This window comes from Bicyclus anynana, chromosome 20, assembly GCF_947172395.1.
Source record: "Bicyclus anynana chromosome 20, ilBicAnyn1.1, whole genome shotgun sequence".
Lineage (NCBI taxonomy): Eukaryota > Metazoa > Arthropoda > Insecta > Lepidoptera > Nymphalidae > Bicyclus > Bicyclus anynana.
The window spans coordinates 2,805,392-2,829,801 of NC_069102.1; the positions used below are offsets into that span (position 1 = coordinate 2,805,392).

The 24,410-nt window shown below is 36.8% G+C and overlaps 1 protein-coding gene across 2 annotated transcripts in view; it reads left to right on the top strand.

Annotated features, from left to right (window-relative positions):
* Nucleotides 1-24,410, top strand: part of LOC112056430 (hemicentin-2-like) — a 353,490-nt gene that overhangs the window by 304,376 nt on the left and 24,704 nt on the right. For both annotated transcript variants that reach the window (XM_052887741.1, XM_052887742.1), the window contains exons 2-5: nt 4,360-4,453; nt 4,851-5,002; nt 6,915-6,995; nt 13,137-13,220. In XM_052887741.1, the coding sequence (XP_052743701.1) occupies nt 4,360-4,453; nt 4,851-5,002; nt 6,915-6,995; nt 13,137-13,220 (411 nt within the window). The remainder of the gene's footprint in view (nt 1-4,359; nt 4,454-4,850; nt 5,003-6,914; nt 6,996-13,136; nt 13,221-24,410) is intronic.

Sequence of the window (24,410 nt, forward strand, 5' to 3'; positions counted from 1 at the left end):
CCTATATATGCTAACTTGTTATGAGTATGATGAAATCCTTTCGGTTTCTACACGACATCGTACCGGAACTCTAAATCGCTTGGCGGTAGCCACGGCCGAAGCCTCCCACCAGCCAGACCTGGACCAATTAAGAAAACCTCAATCGGCACAGCTGGGGATCGAATCCAGGACCACGAAGGCCGTCAAGTACAGATATTTTTTAAAGAATATTTGCCATATATTTTCAATACGCCCAATATTCCCATTCCCCTCCAACTAGTCGGGAAAGACTGTGCTAGAAGTGGGTACGACAATAGACCAACGGGGCGGGGATCGAACCACCACCCCTCGGTGATGAGTCCTACCGCTCTTACCGTTGAGCTATTGAGGCTCTAATTGTTCGTTTGTTACTTACAGACTCCGAAACTACCTACTGATTTTAAAAATTCATATATCAATAGAAAGTTACATTATTAACGAGAAACGTAGACTACGTTTTATCCATATATTCCCAAGGGAATGGGAATTACGGCAAAACCACCGAGTGTCTGATAATACAATGTAAAGAACCTTCCTACGATTCATTCGAACATAAAAAATAACAGAGACAATTCACCTGAGTAGAATTTCGCATTAAACATTCAAATCCCTGCAGATCTGCAAAGAAGGCAGGCGTGGAAGTTGGAAGGCAAATAATTTCCTTATATAAACAAAATTTCCTCTTCCGCCCAACGAAAAGGTATTAAAGCAAACAGCGTTAACAATGGAATCGTTTATATGGCATCAAATGGGAAAATATTTTCCAAAGTTTTCGAGGAAAAATCGAGTTATTCGATTCGTTTTCGTTTGTAACTTTGAATTGCTAAAAGCGTCCGAAGAGATTGCAGTTGTGATAAGATAACACTTATCGGTTTGTGCATTTTTGACAGATTCTATCTAGTGCGGTTGTTATAAGAGGTCTGTTTTTTTATTCTTTACAAGTTAGCCCTTGACTACAATCTCACCTGATGATAAGTGATGATGTAATCTAAGATAAAAGCGAAAGCGGGCTAACTTGTTAGGCGGAGGATGAAAATCCACACTCCTTTCGGTTTCTACACGACATCGTACCGGAACGCTAAATCGCTTGGCAGTACGTCTTTGTCGGTAGAGTGGTAACTAGCCACGGCCAAAGCTTCCCATCAGCCAGACCTGGACCAATTAAGAAAACCTCAATCGGCCCAGCCGGGGATCGAACCCAGGACCTCCGTACTGTAAATCCACCGCGCATACCACTGCGCCACGGAGGCCGTCAAAAATTGATTCACATATATATCTTGACTCCGAGTTATATGGATGATTTTGGATATATACTTAATTCTCTGTAATTTTGTACATCCATGAAGTATTAGTGCCACCTTTCTGGTGGTTTGCTGCCAAACCACGAAGTTACTCCAGTAGTCTAGTAATAATTGCGTTTATTGTAGTAAACACCGTTTATTATACCTTTTTTTTTGTTTTTTGAACGTGTTTTTGTATGTAACTTGAACAATACCTCAAGTGGTCCTATTCCTTTAAAATCATTCTTTATAAAGATTAAAGAAATTATTAAAAATTCGGTGGGTAAAGTTATATTATTTACATCTATCTACAGCGAGGAAAACTTCAAGTATAAGAAATCTAAATTTGGCAAAACATAACCTTTGTAATCTGTAGATGTAAATTTAGAAAGATAGAAAATATCTTTATTGCTACATTATGCCACACATCACAACTATCTAAGAATAATAAACACCCTGCGATATGTGACATAACCTAGAAAAAGGTCCCAGCTCAGCATATTGCTATATACACCCCATTAGCAAAGAGTATACAGAGCTGATTTTCAGGTAGGACCCCGTTCCAAATGCCACCACGAAAACAAGCAATATAAAAAAAGAAAGGAAAAAGCATAGTTTATAAAATTAAAATACAACAAATCAAAATTAATTCTTAAGTTTAATTACTACTTAATATACTTACTACTTACATTACATTTCATAATATTCCATTTCATTTCATCAACCACACATGGTCATTCATATTTTCTTATTTGCAATCATAAGAGCAAGTATGTCAATAGACAAAAACTATACGTATATTTAGTATAAAGGTCGTCGTCGTTATCAACCCATATACGGCTCACTGCTGAGCTCGAGTCTCCTCTCAGAATGAGAGGGGTTAAGCCAATAGTCCACCACGCTGGCCCAAAGCGGATTGGCGGACTTCACACACGCAGAGAAATGAGAAATTTCTCTTTTGTGCAAGTTTCCTCACGATGTTTTCCTTCACCGTTTGAGAGACGTGATATTTAATTTCTTAAAATGCACACAACTGAAAAGTTGGAGCTGCATGCCCCGGACCGGATTCAAACCCACACCCTTCGGAATCGGGGGCAGAGATCATATCCACTGGGCTATCACGGCTCACTTAAATATCATAATATAAAGGTATTATTTGTAAATAAAAGGCAAAAATGTTATTCCGATCTCCAAAAGAGAAATCATCCAAACAGAATTCATTTGTGACTTCAGAAGAGTAACAATAACGCGGAACTTTTCTGCGATTGTTGATGAACGGACAAAAATGTTTTCGCGCCCCAATTTATTAAAGTCCATCAATTATTATTCTGTGCCAAAAAGTAAACAACCATCTTTCGGGTGAGAAGCCATGATCATGTGTAAAATTTCTGCCAAAATACCTGACCGTTTGGTCATGCTTATTGATTAACTAGCCAAAAGTAATCACTTAAGTATTCATGTGAGATTTCTAAGATAATCAGTATGGTGTAGTGAAACAGAATAGAACTTAAAAATAATAGTTAAAAAAAACTTAGAAACATTAAAAACTCAACCTAATTATTTTAGGCTATTTAAATGGCCACGCCTTATATTAATAAAACAATTCTAGTATGTTTTAAAAAAATTAAGCGGTTATCAAAATGAAATCATTAAGTAGGCGATAGATAGTATGTAACATGGAAAAGAGCGTGGAATACTGGTTGTGAATATATTATTTACATATATTGGTAAAACCATATTCATAACGAAAATATCTCAAAAAGAACCCCACGTCTAAAAGGGATGCATTATGCCCAACTGTATATTGGGGATCCTATTATGCTAGAGTACAACCCAGCCCTAAAAACTATTTTATGATCTTTTTAGTTTATTTTGTATGTCTACTCTTAGGTATGTCGCTCAATGTTTTGTGTAAACGAAAAGAGAGACAAAGACGCGTCTGTCACTTTTATTTTAATTTGTGTCTTTTTTATCTTTCATTCTCAATTGTTCCCTTTTTCCTGACACTGTAAAGAAATTTAATTATGATTTTTAAATAAATGAAACTGTATATTTTAATTGTGTACTTTTAGTTCTTTAACGACCTACTTCTCATACTCATAATAAATTGTGCAAATATAAACCTTTGCAAAGCTTTATTACACGTAGACAGATATAACAGCAATATAGGTGCATGAAGACCGCTTCTAAAACGTCGCAAATAGAGACTCAACACGAATTGTGCCTCTATTACAACCGATTTTAAGATGAACTAGTTTCGCCTAAGCTAAATATACCAGTTCTCCCAATACGTGATAGAACAAACCATTATTACCACAGCCTACCCCAAACTCGGGTACTACCCAAAACATATTGTCACCGATAAAACAAACCAGTTTAGCCTTAGGTCGAATCGTTTTATCCTAGGTATAATATAACAAAGCCCAGTGGATATGACCTCTGCCTCCGAGTCCGGAGGGTGTGGGTTCGAATCCGGTCCGGAGCATGCACCTCCAACAGTTGTGTGCATTTTAAGAAATTATATATCACGTGGTTCAATCGGTGAAGGAAAACATCGTGAGGAAACCTGCATACCAAAGAATTATCTTAATTCTCTGCGTGTGTGAAGTCTGCCGATCCGCATTGGGCCAGCGTGGTGGACTATTGGCCTAACCTCTCTCATTCTGAGATGAGACTCGAGCTCAGCAGTGAGCCGAATATGGGTTGACGACGAATAATATAACAACTTATATGTAGTACGTGTATATGTAGAATATCCATGCTTTCCGGTGCGAGGCTGCCATTCCAGCCCCTACGAAACGTCCACCGGCTATGCGAACTGTGTACTACCACTGCTATCAGCTTCGCAAGTCGTTGAGTCATAAAGTGTCATACTTCTTGTTGGTGACTTTGGTTACTAAGTGTCATACTTGTTGTTGGTGACTTTGGTTACTAAGTGTCATACTTCTTGTTGGTGACTTTGGTTACTAAGTGTCATACTTGTTGTTGGTGACTTTGGTTACTAAGTGTCATACTTCTTGTTGGTGACTTTGGTTATAAAGTGTCATACTTATTGTTGCAGATGAAATGGCGAGTGGCTGGCGGGATGGGCATACCGTTCGCCGCTGCTGTGTTCTGCATGCTGCCCCTGTTCACCTCGTCCAATGGAGATATACGTTAGTACTACAATTTTTGCATTAAATTAAAAAAAAAAAACATTATTTATCATTAAATCCCTTTTCTTTACTGCCTGCTCATTGCCACTTCAGCTTCGCGACTCGCTGAGCTATATCAGTGACTTTGGTTCTTCTGCGGATCTCCTCATTTCTGAATCGATCACGCAGAGAAACCCCAAGCATAGCTCGTTCAATTGCCCGCTGAGTGACTTTTTATAAGGGCACCAGGTCTTCGATCCTTAAGAAAAGGAATTAGGACGACAATATTGCAACTGATCGGGATGTTAATCCGTAGACCTCTCGGATTATTATTAATCCTAGTGCTAATAAGAGGTTTTTTAAATAGGGCTTATTTTATATTTAAGGGTTTATTAAATAGTTCTTTATTATTTGTCAGGGCACCACGGCACATCCAGAGCGCGTGGCTGGCGCGGCAACGGCAACGCGCCCGCCGACGTGACAGCCAACAACTCCGTCAGCAACGTGACCGCGCAGCTGGGCGGCACGGCCTACCTGCACTGTCTCGTCGGACACTTGAGCGAAAGAGGCGTAAGTGTACCACGGCACATAACGAGCTGCTGCCGACGTGACAGCCAACAACTCCGTCAGCAACGTGACCGCGCAGCTGGGCGGCACGGCCTACCTGCACTGTCTCGTCGGACACTTGACCGAAAGAGGCGTAAGTGTACCACGGCACATAACGAGCTGCTGCCGACGTGACAGCCAACAACTCCGTCAGCAACGTGACCGCGCAGCTGGGCGGCACGGCCTACCTGCACTGTCTCGTCGGACACTTGACCGAAAGAGGCGTAAGTGTACCACGGCACATAACGAGCTGCTGCCGACGTGACAACTTCTACAGCAACGTGACCAAGCTGAGCGTTTCTAAATTCGTTCTTAATGGACTACTAACTATAAACTACCTCGCTGCCAAATTTCATCTTTAAACATCAAGTGGTTTTCAATATTTCGTGATGAGTACCTTCGCACCTTTCACTTTTATATATTTATTATTATAAGTATAGATTATACGAACATTAGATGATATATTGGCTAATATAAACAATTGAACATTATATTAATTTGTACGGAGTGAAAAAAAGCTTTAACAAGTCTAAATCTAAATTGTATTTATTAAGACTTAATTTAACCTACTTAACTTTTACACATACTTTTTTTTTAATCCAAAAAGTTTATAACTACTCCAGACTCCGTTCATTAAAAAATTCTCCTTAAAAATTCAATGTAACAATATACAATAACAAAGTAAAATGACAAAGTTTCAACAAAAAAAGTACTAAGAAAGTTGTATCGAAATGTGTTCTAATCGCAAAAATCTAAGGAACCCCTTCCAGAAAGCTCAAAAGAAAATTGCTAATTACGAAACTCCGCTGATCGTAATCTCACGTCGTCGCATTGCAGATTGTGAAAGTCACAACAGTCTTTGTTAAAAGGAACGTATGCTATATTGTGTTTGGTATTAAGTACGGTGACCATCTCATTTGTATTTGTAGGACTTCCTTTTTTTTGTCACGTTTGTTTACTAGTGAGTAATTGCTTTATTACTATTACCTATCCGTAAAAAAAATCCGACGACTCAAAGCTACAGAGTCACCGAGACATCTTCGCAATTAAATATGGAATCAATATCAAATTCAAAGTCAAAATTCGTTTATTTCAGGCTTACTTTACAAGCACTTTTGTCACGTCCAGTTATGTCATGATTCAATGGTGATAATTAAAAAGTTGAACTTTGATTTTTTGTCTCCAGAGGATATTCCGATTTAAGAGCAAAACATACGTAGAGGATTTTCAGTTTAATTCGGATGATTACAAAATAAATATTTTTTATACCATTCGTAATTACTAATTAACAATAATACTAGCTTATTCAATTCACGACCTCTATGAGAGTTATGCATATGAGAGTAAACAAAAAAGAACGTCTTTCATTCAAATCGAGTTCTTTATTTTTAAGAAAGAATAAATGCGTAAGAATAAAGTTTTCTGATATTCATTCTGTATGTAATAAATAATGCATGCAATCTCTGCCTCCAATTCCGTAGGGTGTGGGTTCGAATCCGGTCCGGTGCATGAACCTTCAACTTTTCAGTTGTGTGCATTTCAAGAAAAAAAATTCTCGTGTCTCAAACGGCGAAGGAAAAACATCGTGAGGAAACCTGCATACGAGAGAATGCTCTTAATTCTCTGCGTGTGTGAAGTCTGCCAATCCGCATTGGCATTGGACTTTTGGCCTAACCCCTTTAACTCTGAGAGGAAACGCGAGCTCAGCAGTGAGCCGAATATAGGTTGATAACGGGAAGAGACTTTATTTTTAGCAATTAGTATTTTAAAATTATTTTATATCAACAAAAATTTACTAAAATATCCATGATAATTTTTCATCATGGGCACCTTACAAGGGTGGATAGAAACTAATTTTGTCCTGTTTATTTCACAGCAAGTGTCGTGGATTAGGAAGCGAGACTGGCATATCCTGAGCTCCGGAAAGTTCACTTACACGAACGATGAAAGATTTCAGGTAAGCAATCTACAAAGCCATTTTGAAATTGAATAGGGTGATGTACCTTGTGTATAGAAATAGATTTCTCTCGCATTTTTTTATTAGTTATTTATAAACCTACTTATAATAATTTAATACCTACGTATAATAAAATAGTAACAATGTCAATTCTGTACATTAAGTATTTTTTGACATATATTTTCAATATGACCAGTACCCCTACAGCAAGTGTGAAAATACTCAAAAAAAATCAAAAATTCATTTATTTCAAGTAGGCTCAGTATACAAGCACTTTTAATACGTCAGTTGACTATTTGTAAAGATTCTACCACCGGTTCGGAAGGCAGATTATGCTGAGAAGAAACCGGCAAGAAACTCAACAGTTGCTCTGTTAGGAATTACTTTGTTAGGAATGGATATGGCAATAGACCAGCGGGCAGGGATCGAACCACGACCCCTCGGTTTTGAGTCCGTTGCCTTTACCACTGAGCTATTAGGGCTAAATTTTAAGAGTCTCTAGCGAAAGGTGGCCAGGAAGCTAAGGCTCTGGTGACTGGAGGCATGGAAAATACATCAAAAGATTACTCGTTCATCGTCGAGATCGTTTTATACTTTGAAACTGACTACTTTAGAAGCAGTGGCGTAACTAGGTAACCAAGGGCCCTGGGGAAAATCAAAAAATGGGGCCCCAATTCTATCTAAACTGGTTAGGTTTTATCAAGTAAAAATATTAAATATATAAATACAAATACATAAAAATGCTAAGCTACTTAATCATCAGCTCTCAAGTTCTACAAGTTGAATTCGATCTTGTACGTGTTGGCGTGTACTTCATCGATGCAAACATGCACTGCATACTCTAAAGATTCCTTACGAACCTGTACTGGAGAAGGATTTTTTCATTTGGTACAAATTGTAGGTACATAATTTGTGCATACCCTAGTTTAGCGCTTTCATAGAATGAGGTCTGACTACAGCAGGCTCTCGTTCCTCAGTTTAATGATTAGTTTTGGCACTCTGATGATATCTGAACACGCAGTAGAGTCACTAAATTCCCAGTTGAAATAAGCGAATTTAATTTTAACTAGCGGACGCCTGCGAATGCTATCGATATAGTTTCTTCCCCTTCTATGTATTTATATTTATATACAATAAACGGTCTTACAAAAAGTATTATACGAGTATCTCAAAACATGAACGATTTATATAAAACTTCTACCCCTTTTTTAACCCTTTAGTAGTAGAATTTGGAAAAATCTTGAATTACATTATTTTTAGTATTCTTTCGGTAGTACAGAACTACATATATCAATTTTCAAAATGTAATTTGAAAATTAAAGGACTTTCCATACTTTCAACGACTATTTCACCCCATTCTGGTTTTATTTTCGATAAAAAAGTATTTTATAACCTCTCGTTTTATAAAATTTTCTTTTACCTCAAATAATACCAGATTTAAGGAAACACTCAAATAATGTACTTAATTCAAGAAAAACCCATAGTTTCTTATTTATTAAGAATATTGGTGTTAAATTTTGTTGTATAATATTATTACAGATTTGTTGTATCAATTGATCACGCGATAACTTTAGATTTCAATAATAATTGTTTATTTTATTTGTCTTAGCTCTGGTTTGTAGGTTTTGGTGAAGATACTCCTTGGCTAACGAAGACCGAGTTTCAGCTAACAAGTGGGACTTGGTATAATTAATATTATCGATCGCTCCAAATCCAATCTGCTAACTCTAAAGATGTGGTCTATTCCTAACGGTTTTACCGCATCGCAGGGAGTTATGAAATTGCTTTTAATTATAATTTTATTTAAGCTGTGATAGCCCAGTAAGCCGTGATAGCCCAGTGGATAGGACCTCTGCCTCCGATTCCGAAGGGCGTGGGTTCGAATCCGGTCCCGGGGCATGCACCTTTTTTAAAATGCACACAGCTTTCTTAAATTTCTTAAAATTTCCAATTTCTTCTTCAATAAGAAATTAAACATCACGTGTCTCACACGGTGAAGGAAAACATCGTGAGGAAACCTGCATACCAGAGATTTTTCTCAATTCTCTGAGTGTGTGAAGTCTGCCAATCCGCATTGGGCCAGCGTGGTGGACTATTGGCCTACTGGAATTGGAAACTCGAGCTCAGTAGTGAGCCGAATATGGGTTGATGACTATCGCGTTAGCGAATTTATATGGCATTGAAACAGTTGTGCAGTAGTGCCACTAGATGACGCTTTACCAATTCCTTAGAAATTCGCGTTTACGTTAACACGATAGTAACAGTATCAAACTGCCACTAGGCCCACAGAATTGCACGTGGATGAAGTCGCGAGCGTCCGCTAGTTAAAAATATACTGTTGATGAGTACTAAGTCATGAATGGTCAGAAATCGTTAACCGCGAAATTAACGCTTCGAAGCACTAATGAACGTGGCGTGCGATGTGCATTTTAGATGACTATCGAATTAACTAATGATGATTTCGACCACTAAAGCTGACTAAACCCGCTATTTACTAAAACTTTACTTTAATTATGTTAAAAGGGTTATGCAACCATCCAATTTATATGACAATAGAAGTGACATCTTATATTTCAAAATACAGAGATAATATAAGTACTATCTCATAATATTATGTCTAATTATGTCTTATTCGGCCACTAAAGCTGACTAAACCCGCTATTTACTAAAACTTTACTTTAATTATGTTAAAAAGGTTATGCAACCATCCAATTTACATGACAATAGAAGTGACATGTTATATTTCAAAATACAGAGATAGGTGCCGACGAAAACTTGGCTCTAATATAGGTACTATCTCATAATAATTATGTCTATATTCAATCGATGAGATATTAATATATTCCAAAGGCAACTAGCAAAGACGATCAGGCAGGAAATCGGTTTTATATTTTAAAAAACCCTTAACCATGTGGCATGTCGTTTCGCTAACGCTAACGCTTCGAAAACTATAACAAAATGTACGGAACTGACAGATCCGATTGACAACTTGATCACGTGACCTGTCGATAGTGAATGTCATTCCCGTTATTTTTTTTTTAATTTTCGAAGCATTGGCGTTTGTAGAAAAAGAATCTACGAGCCACTTGGATACAGGCCCTGGTATGAACGATGTCTTAATCGAAACTAGCCTCCCGGGTTTTATAAACCTACTTCTCATTCCCGTGGAAATACGGGGATAAAATATAGCTATAGCCTATGTTCATTATTTTTCAAGTATTTTCAAAGCCCATTCAAAAAAAAACGATCAAACAGAAAATAAAAATCTTTCTTCTTTATAATATTACTATACCTACTTAAAGTATAAAAATCGAATCATAAGTTATTTAAAAAACGTCCCCTGACGCATAATAGAACTCAGCATTCTGAACACTGTCTGTCTGTCAGCCATCGATCGTAGATCGTTAGATGGACCTCAAAGCATCGTGGAATTGTCATTGGTTTTGCACATAGAGTACGTCATCACTCGCAACACAGTTCTCTTTATTCATGTTGTAGCGTGTGTTTTACACTTCCAAAATGAAAACGAAGATTAAGGGATTAAAATAAAAAAAAAAACAGTAAATATTTTTTCACGTCCATTCACAGCGTGCGCTTGTTACGTACTAAGATAAGACATGCGTCTTTGGGTAATGACATAAAATTGTGCGTTCTTTAGTATGGAGGGGCCCATCTAACGATATATATCGATGCTGTCAGCTATTTCTTATTCCCACGAAAACTGTACCTACGCAGGTAAAACTGCAAGGAAATGCTTGCATAGTAGGTGTATCGCTGGCAGTAACAACCATCAATTAATCAGGAACTGATCGCGGAAATTAGTGATTTATACCCATGAGCGATGGGATTTAATGGGAGGACATTGTTATTCCGGCACCGATGGGAAAATCCAATAATATCAACAATGCCGTATCTCTTACGATATGGGAGGCTGATGTATCGCACGGGATGGGATCTGTTACTGATACGTATATATCAAGTCCAATCAATCTTAACGGACGAATTACATGCTATTGCCGTATTGGCCATACCCATTTCAGTTACTTGTAATGTATTACCCATGACCCACGTCCATGCGAATGTAATACGTAAGTTTGTTTGTTAAGACCAATCAGCATAAATTTATTAATTTATTAGGTTTATTTACAATCACTTACACTAACTAAAATAATAAAATGTGACTAAATTATAAATCACTGTAAGTGTAGTGATTACTTACAAAAACACAGCATGAAATAAAGAAGAACAGTAAATAAAAGATAACCTAAATATCACAAATAAAGAACATACACACTAGAATTAATAACTGAAAAAAGAAGAAAAAATGAGAGGAAATAAAGAAAATGAAATAAGGTGAGCATATTTAGTCATAAGAGTACCAAGTAGAGATGATTTTTTTCCGAAAACTGTATTCAGAGTAAATGTTAACTTTAGAACTGATATTATTAAAGGTCTTACTTAATCTAGGAATGGGAGAATTGGTACCAAGGAAATTTAATTTAATAAATTCTGCGTACACATTAGTAAGGGTACAGAAAAGATCAACTAGGGGACACCCACGACATTGTACGCTATTAGACCTCCCCCACACGCAGAATACGTTCTTAGACGTCTACAACTAAACTACCTCTCTGCCAAATATCAAAGTTGTACGTCAAGTTTTCGAAATTTCGTGAAGACATTTTGACATTTTATATCGTTGTACAGCACTAACTTTGCGTGAACTAACGCCCTTGCGTGTGTAAGGTAAAAAAACCTTAACGTAGCAAAAATGCAAATGCATTGTTTTATTAATTTTAATATAGAGAGAGATTTATGGCATCGAAACCTATTTATCAAAAAGTCGTTGCTTAGCTACTACATACAGGTAGATGATAAATTTCTAATGCATGATAAGCCAAACTTCTGAAAGTTAAAAGACTTTAATAGAATGTTTATATAAATTCACGTATAAACATTCACATTAAACTGATTTTAAAAATTCTTACACCAATTGAAAACTACATTTTCAGTTAGTAACACAGGCTATATTTAATCTTTATATTCCCACTGAAATGCGACCTACGCGGCTAAAACTGCGGGGCGTTCGATAGTTTTATTATGTGTGGCAACCCCAAATATTTTCCTTATATTTCGTAAAGTAAAAAGGAAAATACTGTTGTCCATCTGACTGACTTCGTGGCATCTATCCGTATAGTGGGATATTATATTTCTTCTCACAATAACATCTCGCGCCGTCCGTTCTGGTAATGTAATGAATTGGAAAGTATGGTTCAGTGCTATTTATAAGCAGACAGTCTATAATAATAACTATAGATAAATAATATTATACCATTTTGACGACCTCTCCGGCGTAGTGGTAGTACTGTGGATCTCACCAAAGAGGTCCTGGGTTAGATTTCCACCTCGGGCATTGGCGTATCTAGGATTACTTCCTGGGGTGGGTCTGGGGTGGGCCCACATATTACTAAACAGAGTCGACACTCAATATAAAAAATTCGTTAACAATATTTGTAGACGCAAAACTCCGATATGACTCGACTTATTTTTTTTTCTTTGTATCTAGGGTAGGTATCCGAAAAGGTTCTAATATATTTTTCGAAATCTTTATTATAGGTTTTTCTTTATTATAAGTTGTAATGATTATTATTTGATACTTTAAATGATATTTTTTAGTATTTCCGCGTCTATCATAGAATTTCAAATCGGTAGCCCAGTATGGTGGGCACTGGAACATTCATGGGTGGGCCTGGCCCACCCGGCCCACCCGCTATATACGCCTATGACCTCGGGTCAGTTTAGGATTTTATGTTTCCTAAATTGACTGAAGTCTGTCCTAGTGGCAGAATCGGCTGTGGCTAGTTACCCGGCAAAGACGTACTCCTAAGCGATTTTGCGTTTTATCGCTCGTTTCACCCGCGTGGTTCCCGTTCCCGTAAGAGTACGGGGATAATATAAAGCCTATAGCCTTCCTCGATAAATGGGCTATGTAACACTGGAATAATTTTTCAAATCGGACCAGCAGTTCCTGAGTTTAGCGCGTTCAAACAATTAAACAAACGCTTCAGCTTTATTATATTAGTATAAGATTACGGGACACCCTGTATATGTATATACACGGTCCAATGTTATATATTTCAGGTGCTACACGGAGAAGGATCGGAGGATTGGACTCTGCAGATCAAGTTTGTACAGAAGAGAGACAACGGCACCTACGAATGTCAGGTAAATAAGTAGTTATGTATTTCTTGGCTTCTAATTTTTATACACAGATTAAAGAATATTAGGCAGATAGAGCGCACAAATTGAAAAACTATTATATTTTCGAGTCAGTACGACACGAAGCGTCGCATCAGTAATTTCAATTTTATTTTAGAAAAATGGCGTCATAAATTTTAAATATTTCAAAAACTGTTTAAAACAACTGAAAAATTAAGATGGAGTATTTTGTTATATTGACTATTAGTCAATTAAGATATTAATTTTCCTAATTGTTCTTAGTGTTGAATCTTGAAATACAAAATATGAAAAAAGTTTGTTTATGGTAGATAGCAACATTATGCGGATGTCAAGGTGACGCACGCGTGACGTTTATTTTTTTATGGGTTTCATTAGCTTCACTGCGTGGTTTTTAAAGGCTCATTCTGTATCATTCTTTATTCTGTATAATAAATACATTAACTTGTGATATATTTCACCAGTTGATTTTGTTTTAATTTTTTAATTTTTAACACTTTCAGTATCTAGCTAAACATCAACCCGCGTCCAACAGCCTTCTAAAGGCTATATATATATATATATATATATATATATATATATGTTATATTTAATAACCTATTATCGATATTATATTTTAAGAAGTAAAATGCCTTCAAGGTAAAAATGATAAACATTTTGCAGGCGTAGGTGTACCATTAGCATTATGAATATATTTTCCATCTGACATAACTCTCTCAGCTAGTCAACTAGTATACGTTATAAATAGGTTTTTTATTTATTTTTTTATTCTTTACAAGTTAGACCCTAACTACAATCTCACCTGATGGTAAATGATGATGCAATCTAAGATGGAAGCGAGCTAACTTGTTAGGAGTAGGATGAAAATCCACACCCGTTTCGGTTTCTACAGTATATACCTCGTTAGTCCAGTGATTAGCCTATATGGTTTTGGATCACAAGGTTCCATCCTGGGTTCCAGTCCTGGGTGAAGTGAAATACGGATTTTTTTTTCAATGAAGTTTTCAGTAAAAATTATAAGCCCTAGGTGAGGAAGGTGGTGATAATTCAACCCCATGCCTTTTTAAACACGTGGAGTCCGGTCATTATTATAAATATCAGATAGTGATCTTAAAAAAGTCTAACCTTAAGTTCGCCATCACGCTTTCGAGCAGCAAGTCGGGTTATTGCTCTATATTCCCTCTCCTATAAGAAGAAAGTGTTGGCCCTGATGTGGACCATTGAAATAAGCTGATAGTAATGTATTTTTTAACTTAATAGATTGATTAAAATCTGAAAGATCTGGATTCGATCTTCGCACGTTTAACGGTTAGTAAAAAAAAAAGAGAAAGGGAAATAATAGCCATAATCAAAATAATACATACTTAGCACAGATACAGATATTTTTTTATTATTACTATAGGTTAAGTAAATATCTACTTGTCTAGCCACATAGTACTCCAGAGAACTTAATATTTAAATCACATGTACTTACATACCTTTGTCTTCTTACATAATGCAATAATATGTAAGCAAATGAATTCTTTGAAAATGGACGCTTAAAAAGGGGTTTTTACATTCAAGCAATTTGAATTGCAAATCTAGAAGTGCTCTCTGAAATGCCAGCACTGTTTGAGATAAAACTATTTTAAGTAATGCTTAGCAGGTACCTAGCCAGACTTACTCTAGAAGTTTCACTATAAATTAAGCCCTCATTCGCACGAGAGTTTTTTTTTTAACGGAAGTTAAAAAGCGTTCAAAAATAGTATGAAGTTAAATGAAGGTCTTTTTCCAACGGCCAAAATTGAAAATGCAAAACTGCTCGAAAAAAAAACGTTAGCGTGCATAAGGTTGTTTGTCAGGGTATGCACAAAAAGGAAAAATTAACCAAACTGGGTAAATTGCATTTGATAATCATAAAGAAAAACATCTGTTAGAGTAAGTAGTACATATGCATATATGAAGTGCACGCCACTGTGAACAAATACATTAATGTAAATGCATTTATTTTATTTCAAAGTTTAAAGTTCCGTTGAAAAAACTCTTGTGCGAATGAGGGCTAAGGCTTTTTTGATGACCTCAGAGATAGCGTAGTGGTTTAATGATTTAAGTTGAGGTTTCTGGTTAAGCCTGAGTTTTTGCCGACTATATGCTTATGTATGCTTCAGTTTTAACATTTTCATCACTTTGTTCTATCAACTACTAGCTGACGCCGCACGGTTTCAACCGCGTGGTTCCCATTCCCGTGGGAATATGAAGATAATATATAGCCTATAGCCTTCCTCGATAAATGGGCTATCTAACACTGTAAGAATTTTCAAATCGGACCAGTAGTTCCTGAGATTAGCGCGTTCAATCAAACAAACGAACTCTTCAGTTTCAAAATTAGTATAGATTACTATTAAAAATTAGATCACAGAAAAGCGCTAACTTTTTTTTAATTAAAATATGTTTTAAAGTTTTTATTTTATCAATGATATTGCACAAATTAACGCTAATTACAGTTTTGCAATTAGATAAATAACATAATAAAGGCTCCCGGAGGATTGAAAACATGCAATTAACTGTAATACCAACCCACTGTGTGAATGACAAAGGGGCTATTATGCTGACGTTTATATTTAATGGGAAGTAAAAATGGCGGTTCGTAAGGTTGGTCACACAGTGGTGATAAAAACGAAATTGTGAAAATTTTACGAAATTTGCAGTATCAAACAATACGGTAGTAGACATTTTTTATGGTATAGATATTATAAAGAATATGCTAATCATCATCATCACCATTAACGACTCATATTCGGCTCATTGTTGAGCACGAGTCTCCTCTCAGAATGAAAGTAGTTAAGCTAATAGTCCACCACGCTGGCCCAATTGGCAGACTTTCACACATGCCGATAATTGAAAAAAAATTTGGAGGTTCATGCCCCTGGACCGGATTCGAACTTACGCCTTTCTAATCAAAGACAGAGGTCATATCCACTGGGCTATCACAGCTCTAATATTGCTCTAATATACGGATACGGATTTTTCTTCATTCTCTGCGTATGTGAAGTCTGCCAACCCGCAATTGGCCAGCGTGGTGGACTCCCTATTCGCCTAACCCCTCTCATTCTGAGAGGAGACTCGAGCTTAGCAGTGAGCCGAATATGGGTTGATAATGATGATGATGATTAGAGAAATCCTGTAGACGTAAAAGTTTATCCTAAAAACTTTCGAAGATACAGGACATCTTTGACATGCCACTGTATGAAAATATGCATATATAATATATATGTAGCGGATATGTCATTCGCTAGGTTGATCACGTGACCTATTGATTAAGAATGTCAGTTCCATGCCCTTTATAGTCTTCGAAGCGTTAATAATTGTAGAAAGAAAATCTATATGTAACATGGCTAGAGGCCGGACAAGTTTGACTGCCTCCGTGGCGCAGTCTATGCGCGGTGGATTTACAAGACGGAGGTCCTGGGTTCGATCCCCGGCTGGGCCGATTGAGATTTTCTTAATTGGTCCAGGTCTGGTTGGTGGGAGGCTTTGGCCGTGGCTAGTTATCCTACCGGCAAAGACGTACCGCCAAGCGATTTAGCGTTCCGTACGATGTCGAATAGAAACCGGAATGATTGTGGATTTTCATCTTAACAAGTTAGCCCGCTTCCATCTTAGATTGCATTCTCACTTACCATCAGGTGAGATTGTAGTCAAAGGCTAACTTGTAAAGAATAAAAAAAAAGGTAAAAAGCTTGTAATAAAGATAAAACCGCGCGATAACGTGAAGTCTACGGATTTTTCTGCGCTTTTCCAATAAACGTTCCGAAATATCGCTGTGTCCTTGACACGTAAAAGTATTTTCAATTGGAGGTGCGCAGAAATGGCAATAAAAGCCGACAAACGCGGACGGCTGACAATAACCTCATACAGGTTGCCAATTTCACGGAATGTTTTCCGCTTGGCCTTATTTACGTACCCAATTAGCCGGGCCTCTGCGGTACCTCGTGCCGCGGACTTGCATTATACTAGAACTCCGTAAAAAAAAATCGTTTATTTTTATATAGCCCCGTGGATATGACCTCTGCCTCCGATTCCGGAGGGTGTGGGTTCGAATCCGGAGCATGCATCTCTAACTTTTCAGTTGTATGCATTTTAAGAAACTAAATATCACGTGTCTGAAACGGTGAAGGAAAAATATTGTAAGGAAACCTGCATACCAGAGAATTTTCTTAATTTTGTGCGTGTGTGAAGTCTGCCAATCCCCTCTCATTCTGAGAGGAGACTCAATCTCAGCAGTGAACCGAATATGTGTTGACAATGATGATGATGATGATGAAGGTACTACGGTTATTTGTCTGATGGTATAGGTACGTTTCGGCCATTGCTAGTGAACTGAGTTAAAGAAGTAACGCCAAGCAATATAGTTCCGGTATGATGCCGCGTCGTAATCGTCAGAAGTGTGGGCAGAATTTAGCCTGCTACCATATCAGACTTCATCATCACTTATTAATATTAGGTGAGATCGCATTTGACTCAATTATCCACATTTTAATTTTTTTTATTTTATTCCTGTTTATAATAGATAAAAGATGTTCCGATACCCTTACCTTCAAAGTATTTAATGTTGTAGGTACTGTAAATTTAAATCGCATAACTACTGATTTATAATGTCATGATGTGATTTTTTACATAACTACTACATCCTAAAGTATACCTATAAATATTTTGAATGGTAAAATAATAGTTATAATCATAGAGTCTGATTGTCAAGCGGTCGCTATTAGATTATAATTTTCATGACGAAAAATAGACACTGTTAAATTTTGTAATATAGAATGAACAAGCGGTTTCTAGTTAAATGTGTGTCCGTGCCTCGAACAATTGCCTCATGTGGAAACTCGATGGTTCAAACGCGTGTCGCGTGAGGCAAACAAGCGCACTTCACATGCCACTTCTATGTAATTTAAGGTTTGAAAGACTATAAATAAAAATGTTTTTATTACGTTCAACTAGAAAATTATGGGGTTACGTTAAATTTCGGTCTGTGTTTGTTTTGAACGATCGTATTTTACCTTGCCTATCAATTTATACTACTAAAGTCTTTTGTACTAAGTCACAGATTAAAGAATAATAAGATACAAGACGGTGTCGTAGCCGTTCCAAATACAAAATTCAAAAACGAATACATTCTCGAGTCAGTACGACACGAAGCGTCGCATCAGTAACTTTCAATATTATTCAAGAAAAATGGCGTCTTAAGATTTTTTAAATATTTTAAAAACTGTTTCCAAAAACTAAAGAAATAAGATGGAGTATTTTTTTATTGGTAATTATTTATATTAACTTACGTAGTTGTCGTTAGTGTTAAATTTTGAAATACAAATTATTAAAAAAGTTTCTATATGCGGATGTCAAGGAGACGCGTGACGCTTGTTTTTAATAGGTTACACCGGCTTCAACATGCTGCTTGTAAAGACTCGTTCTGAACATTCTTCATTCTGTGTACTATGCATAAAGTTTAGTTTACTAAAGTTTTGAGGTATACATAGTGCTAATATTGTAGCGTTAGGCAAGCTCGTAAGCATTTAAATTTATCTTTTTCTTCTTCTATCTGGGGCTTTCCACACTTGACCAGTTGGCCGTTGTGCATGGATTCAATATCTCCATTCATACCTCTAGAAAGTAGTCCAAAGAAAAGCTATGGACTTCCACGAAAAATCATGGGCGTGTCTATCTCTGATGTATGAATATAGAGTCTTGATGTTTGCCGCATATGTCTTATATTTAGCCGTATTATAAGACATACGTTGCTACACATATTATCGCTGGGGTAGACTAATTAGAACAGTATATGAGTATGAGCATAGAGTCTTGATGTTTGCCACATATGTCTTATATTTAGCCGCATTATAAGACATACGTTGCTACACATAATATCGCTGGGGTAGACACTTAGAACAGTATATGAGTATGAGCATAGAGTCTTGATGTTTGCCACATATGTCTTATATTTAGCCGCATTATAAGACATACGCTGCTACACATAATATCGCTGGGGTAGACACTTAGAACAGTATATGAGTATGAGCATAGAGTCTTGATTTTTGCCACATATGTCTTATATTTAGCCGCATTATAAGACATACGCTGCTACACATAATATCGCTGGGGTAGACACTTAGAACAAAGAATAACAGTTACATTTCCCTAACACGGTGATCAAATAGAACTTTACGCGTGAAATTCAAGATGGCCGACCCGTTTCGGAACGTTATATTCCATTTGTGTTGTTTATTGTTTCCATTTGCATATTTCCATTGTTTAGGGAATAGAGAGCGTTTTGGTGGAGTGCTGGTAATTAGTTTAAATTAAGACAATGTGGGGAAAATAAATGAAGATTTTAAATGTATTTAAATTCTGTATACAAAATAATTTAAAGTGACTATGGAAAACAAGGAAGGAAGTGGAAAACTGATCTCTCTGATTCTGATTCACGCTTTGGAATGCTACTGAAATTAGTTCTTTCGTTTCCCTACCACCTAGGTATATCTGTATACATTTATGTCGGTCTACCTATATAGATATACCTAGGTGGTAGAGAAAATATACCGGGGTCATACTGGCAATGTATGAGATTTTATGAATATGATTGTCCATAAGATCAAAATTACAGCCCAAGTGATATTGCTAGACCGAGCCGTAGGCGAGAAATATAAGAAATCATAGGCTGTAATTTGACGATTTATAACATATTTGCGAGGATGGAGGAGGACAACACTTTGAACACACTTTCTGAAATGAATTCGACGATGTAGTTTCGACTATACGCAGTCTTATCTGCCCTACTAAGCCGAGGCCCAAGCACTACAATCATACAGATTACCGGTAACATACGTAAATATTATGGATGTAATGCAAATCAAGAGTGTAAAGGCACCTTTTAGGCTGCATCTTCGTTTACCTTCATAATTGCAGGCATGCGTTAATTAGCAAAAAAAATCAATTACCATTTTAATTCAAATTCAACAGAATTCCTCTCGCTATTTAGAGGATTTGAGAGCAGTTCAAAGATAAATGTGTAATGAACACAAACAAGTGTTCTTCACTTGTAACTAAGTTGGCGTATTTAACGTTTACCAACAAGTGCGTCTGAGTGTTTGAGACGAGTTACTATTATAAGTAACGTGAAGCGGGTATATGCAGGGAAAATTATTTCATATCAAATTCATCTGTGCATATTTAGGGAAAGAGTTTTATTTTTTTAATGAAATTAAACTTTGAAACATCGGAAACGCTGCAACATTCATATTTGCTTATTTTATACATGCACTAGCTGACGCCGCACGGTTTCACCCGCGTCTTTCCCGTTCCCGTAGGAATACGGGGATAATATATAGCCTATAGCCTTTCTCGATAAATGGGCTATCTAACACTGAAAGAATTTTTCAAATCGGACGAGAAGTTCCTGAGATTAACGCGTTCAATCAAACAAACAAACTCTTCAGCTTTATATTATTAGTATAGATTTACGGATACAATAATTCAGTATACACGCGATAAGCGCTTAGAAGTGCCCAGGGAAACAGTGACTTACATCTTAATACTACATCTCTACCTTATATATAATTCATGGAGTGTTCCTTTTAATGGACTCCAGACAACGGAAACATTACATGAAGTGGTATTTTTGCATTTTTATTCTGCAGTCTGCAATACTAACATGAGTGTTCTTATTCTTTGACTCGCGTATATTTCAAATGATGCGCTGTTTCGGTTTAATGCGAAAATTTATTGTCTTACCTATTGTTTTACGTTCTGGTAAACGATTTAAATAATCTATAATATAAAAATGAATCGCAAAATGCGTTGGTAAGCGCATAACTCATAAACGCCTGGACCAATTTGGTAATTTTTTTTTAATTGTTCGTTGAAGTTCTAGGATGGTTTTTACAGCGAGAAAAATTCGAATAATTGCCGGAAAAACCATAAAAATAGCCCTTTTCTTTTTCCCATACAAATGTTTTTTAACTAAAACGTAGTGAATTTGAGCTTTATTGTTATTGTATAAAGTTCATATTAATAATAATTAGAAAACGGGGTATGGGTAGGGTATGGGTAGGGTAGTGGTAGGGTAGGGGTAGGGTAAGGGTAGGGTAGGGGTAGGGTAGGGTAGGGGTAGGGTAGGGGTAGGGTAGGGGTAAGGTAGGGTAGGGTAGGGGTAGGGTAGGGTAGGGGTAGTTGAAAGTTTACATCGAGTTTCACGCGGACGAAGTCGCGGGTATCCGCTAGTACAATGATAATATTCGTTTAATTCTGGATATTTTTACTTTGTATTGTACGTACCTACCTACTGTGACGTGATGGGTAGCAGAGGCAGTGATTGTACCATTATTTTGTGGTAGGGGAAACACCTCGATCTTGTCCCAGGACTTGTGAACTTGCGAGTAGGTTTAAGGGATCCCTTTAGAATGCATCAATCCTTTCCTGTCCGACATGTTCTCCATGCCCACACTAAACAATTTATGATAACATTATTACACAAAATCACTAACGCGACTGGCAGCGAGACGGTGTCTACGCTGCCTAACAAACAACTGAGCTCAAGTCATTATCGTCGTCGTTATCAACCCATATACGGCTCACTGCTGAGCTCAAGTCTCCTCTCAGAATGAGAGGGGTTAGGCCAATAGTCCACCACGCTGGCCCAACGCGGATTGGCAGACTTCACACACGCAGAGAATTAAGAAATTCTCTGGTATGCAGGTTTCCTCACGATGTTTTCCTTCACCGATTGAGACACGTGATATTCAATTTCTTAAAATGCACACAACTGAAAAGTTGGAGGTGCATGCCCCGGACCGGATTCGAACCCACACCCTCCGAAATCGGAGGCAGAGATCATATCCACTGGGCTATCACGGCTCTTTCAAGTCATTATATACCCTCTTATTTATTCAAACACCTTTTATTGATACCTCCTATCTACAATATCTTATGTCATCTTTCACACACTCCAATCATCTGTTCTTTGGCCTTCCTCTCCTCTTGTGCCAATTCACTTGCAATTTCAACATTCTTCTGGTAATATGTTTTCCATACCTCCGCATTACAATGTCCATACCAAGCTAACCTTTTACTCCTTGATTTCTCTGTCACTGGCACCACTTTCAGACTCCCTCTCATTTCTCCTCCTCATTCCTTATTTTATCCATTTTTATCACACCACACATCAACAAACGCATTTCGTTTGCGTGCTTTTGCCTACTATCCTTCCTTTCGACCGCCCAATATTCTGATCCATACAGCACGAACGTCCGATAGCTCTTACAACCGTCTAAGTTGGTGCGCTTACCTAGAAGATGCCTGCGTCACACTCACACACAATCACTCTTGCTTTTTTTTTTCAATTGTGTCAGAAAACACAAACGCCGGAATAAGAATACCAAATTTTTGTTGTGTGAATTAGATATGTGGATTCAAATCGTTCTGTACGAGTTGTTCGGACATCCTTAACGTAAGGATGCCATTTATCAGAAGACTAGCTGATGCAGCGCGGTTTCACCCGCGTGGTTCCCGTTCCCGTAAAATATTATAGACTTATAACCTTCCTCGATAAATGCTATCTAACACTGAAAGAATTTTTCAAATCGGACAAGTCATTCCTGAGATTAGCGCGTTCAAATAAACAAACTCTTCAGCTAATAATAATATAATATTGGTCTAGATAGTGAAACCGGTGTTTAGATTTCTTCTTTTATCCCTAAAATTGACATATTTTACCAAAAATATACACACCGCATAAAGTTTCGCGCTCCACAAACTGCATAATTGGGTACCTATTTCATCTCGCATACGCCTTGTTACTTAAGTTTTACCCGAAATTATCATATTCATGTACCAGATCCGAATTATTCTGCATGCATAGCGCGAGTGCCTAGGGACCGCGGATACGTCATAAGATCTCTTCCAACCTCATGTTAAATTCATAAAACGTTTCGTTTTTAAATCGACGTCAGTAAGGAAATCGAGGTTACGTAATTTATTTAGGTACTCCAGTGGCTTTGGTTGGATGGTTATTGTGGTGACCGTTTGCATTATGAAATATCTGTGTGACAAATTAATTGTTGTAATCCATTTAAAAATAATGCTAATTATTGTTGATATCACTGTTCCACATGACGATAATCTGGTTAAAGCTGAAAAGGAAAAAGTATCAAAATACTTGAACCTTGCTCACGAGATTACCTTCATGTGGAATGTTGAGTCAACTATTATTGTTCCGATGGTTGTTTCAGTCAATAGTCTTATAGCAAAAAGCTACGACCAGCACCTTAAGAAGCTTTCGCTTAACTGTTGGATCAAGAGTCAGATACAAAAGGCAGTGATTCTTGAGATGGCGCGTATTGTGAGGAGGTTCCTCACTCTGGAGTCCTGACCACCAGACTGTAGCAAAAAGTAAATGTACAGCTACCTTGTCTGCCAATACTCGTAATAAATAATAATTAACCATCCATCAACCAACCATCAAAAGGAGGTTTTCAATTTGACGTGTATGTTTTTTTTAATGTTTGTTACCTTATAACTTAGTAAATTTTGAAAATTCCTTATATGTTTACAAGAGTATACTTCCAGATTGGTCCCATTTCATTTTCATGAAAATCGGTTCAGTTATTTTGAGTTAAAATCTGTAAAATAAATGAAATACGTCTTTGAAGTCGATTCCATTTTTATGTATAAAATATTATGTGCAAATTGTTATTTAAGTTTATTTTAAAGACAAAAAATTAACTACTATAATAGTATTTTTAATTTATTATTTTAATTACATATTTTATTATTGAATAACACACAGATACTACAATTTGGTGATTACAAAAAATACTTAAAAAGCAAAACTTTACTTTCCTTTACTTTAGGACAAAAAAATAACTAAAAAGGATGAATTACAAATGAGATTAAAAATCTTTGTCCATTTAGAACAAAAGACTCCTACGCTTGTACGGCTCAAATACGGTTACATAGTGATTCAAATTTACGTTCGTTCACTGGAAAAATCCAGTAGGTATCATTTGCTGACTTTTATAAAGAGAATTTTGTTTAAAAGATCTCTTTTGAGGCTTCTTTTTAAAATATGTTTTTTGAAGCTACCTACGTAGTTTTAATTGACGAAAGTTCAAATCAAATTATAGATTAATTTTAATTGATATGATA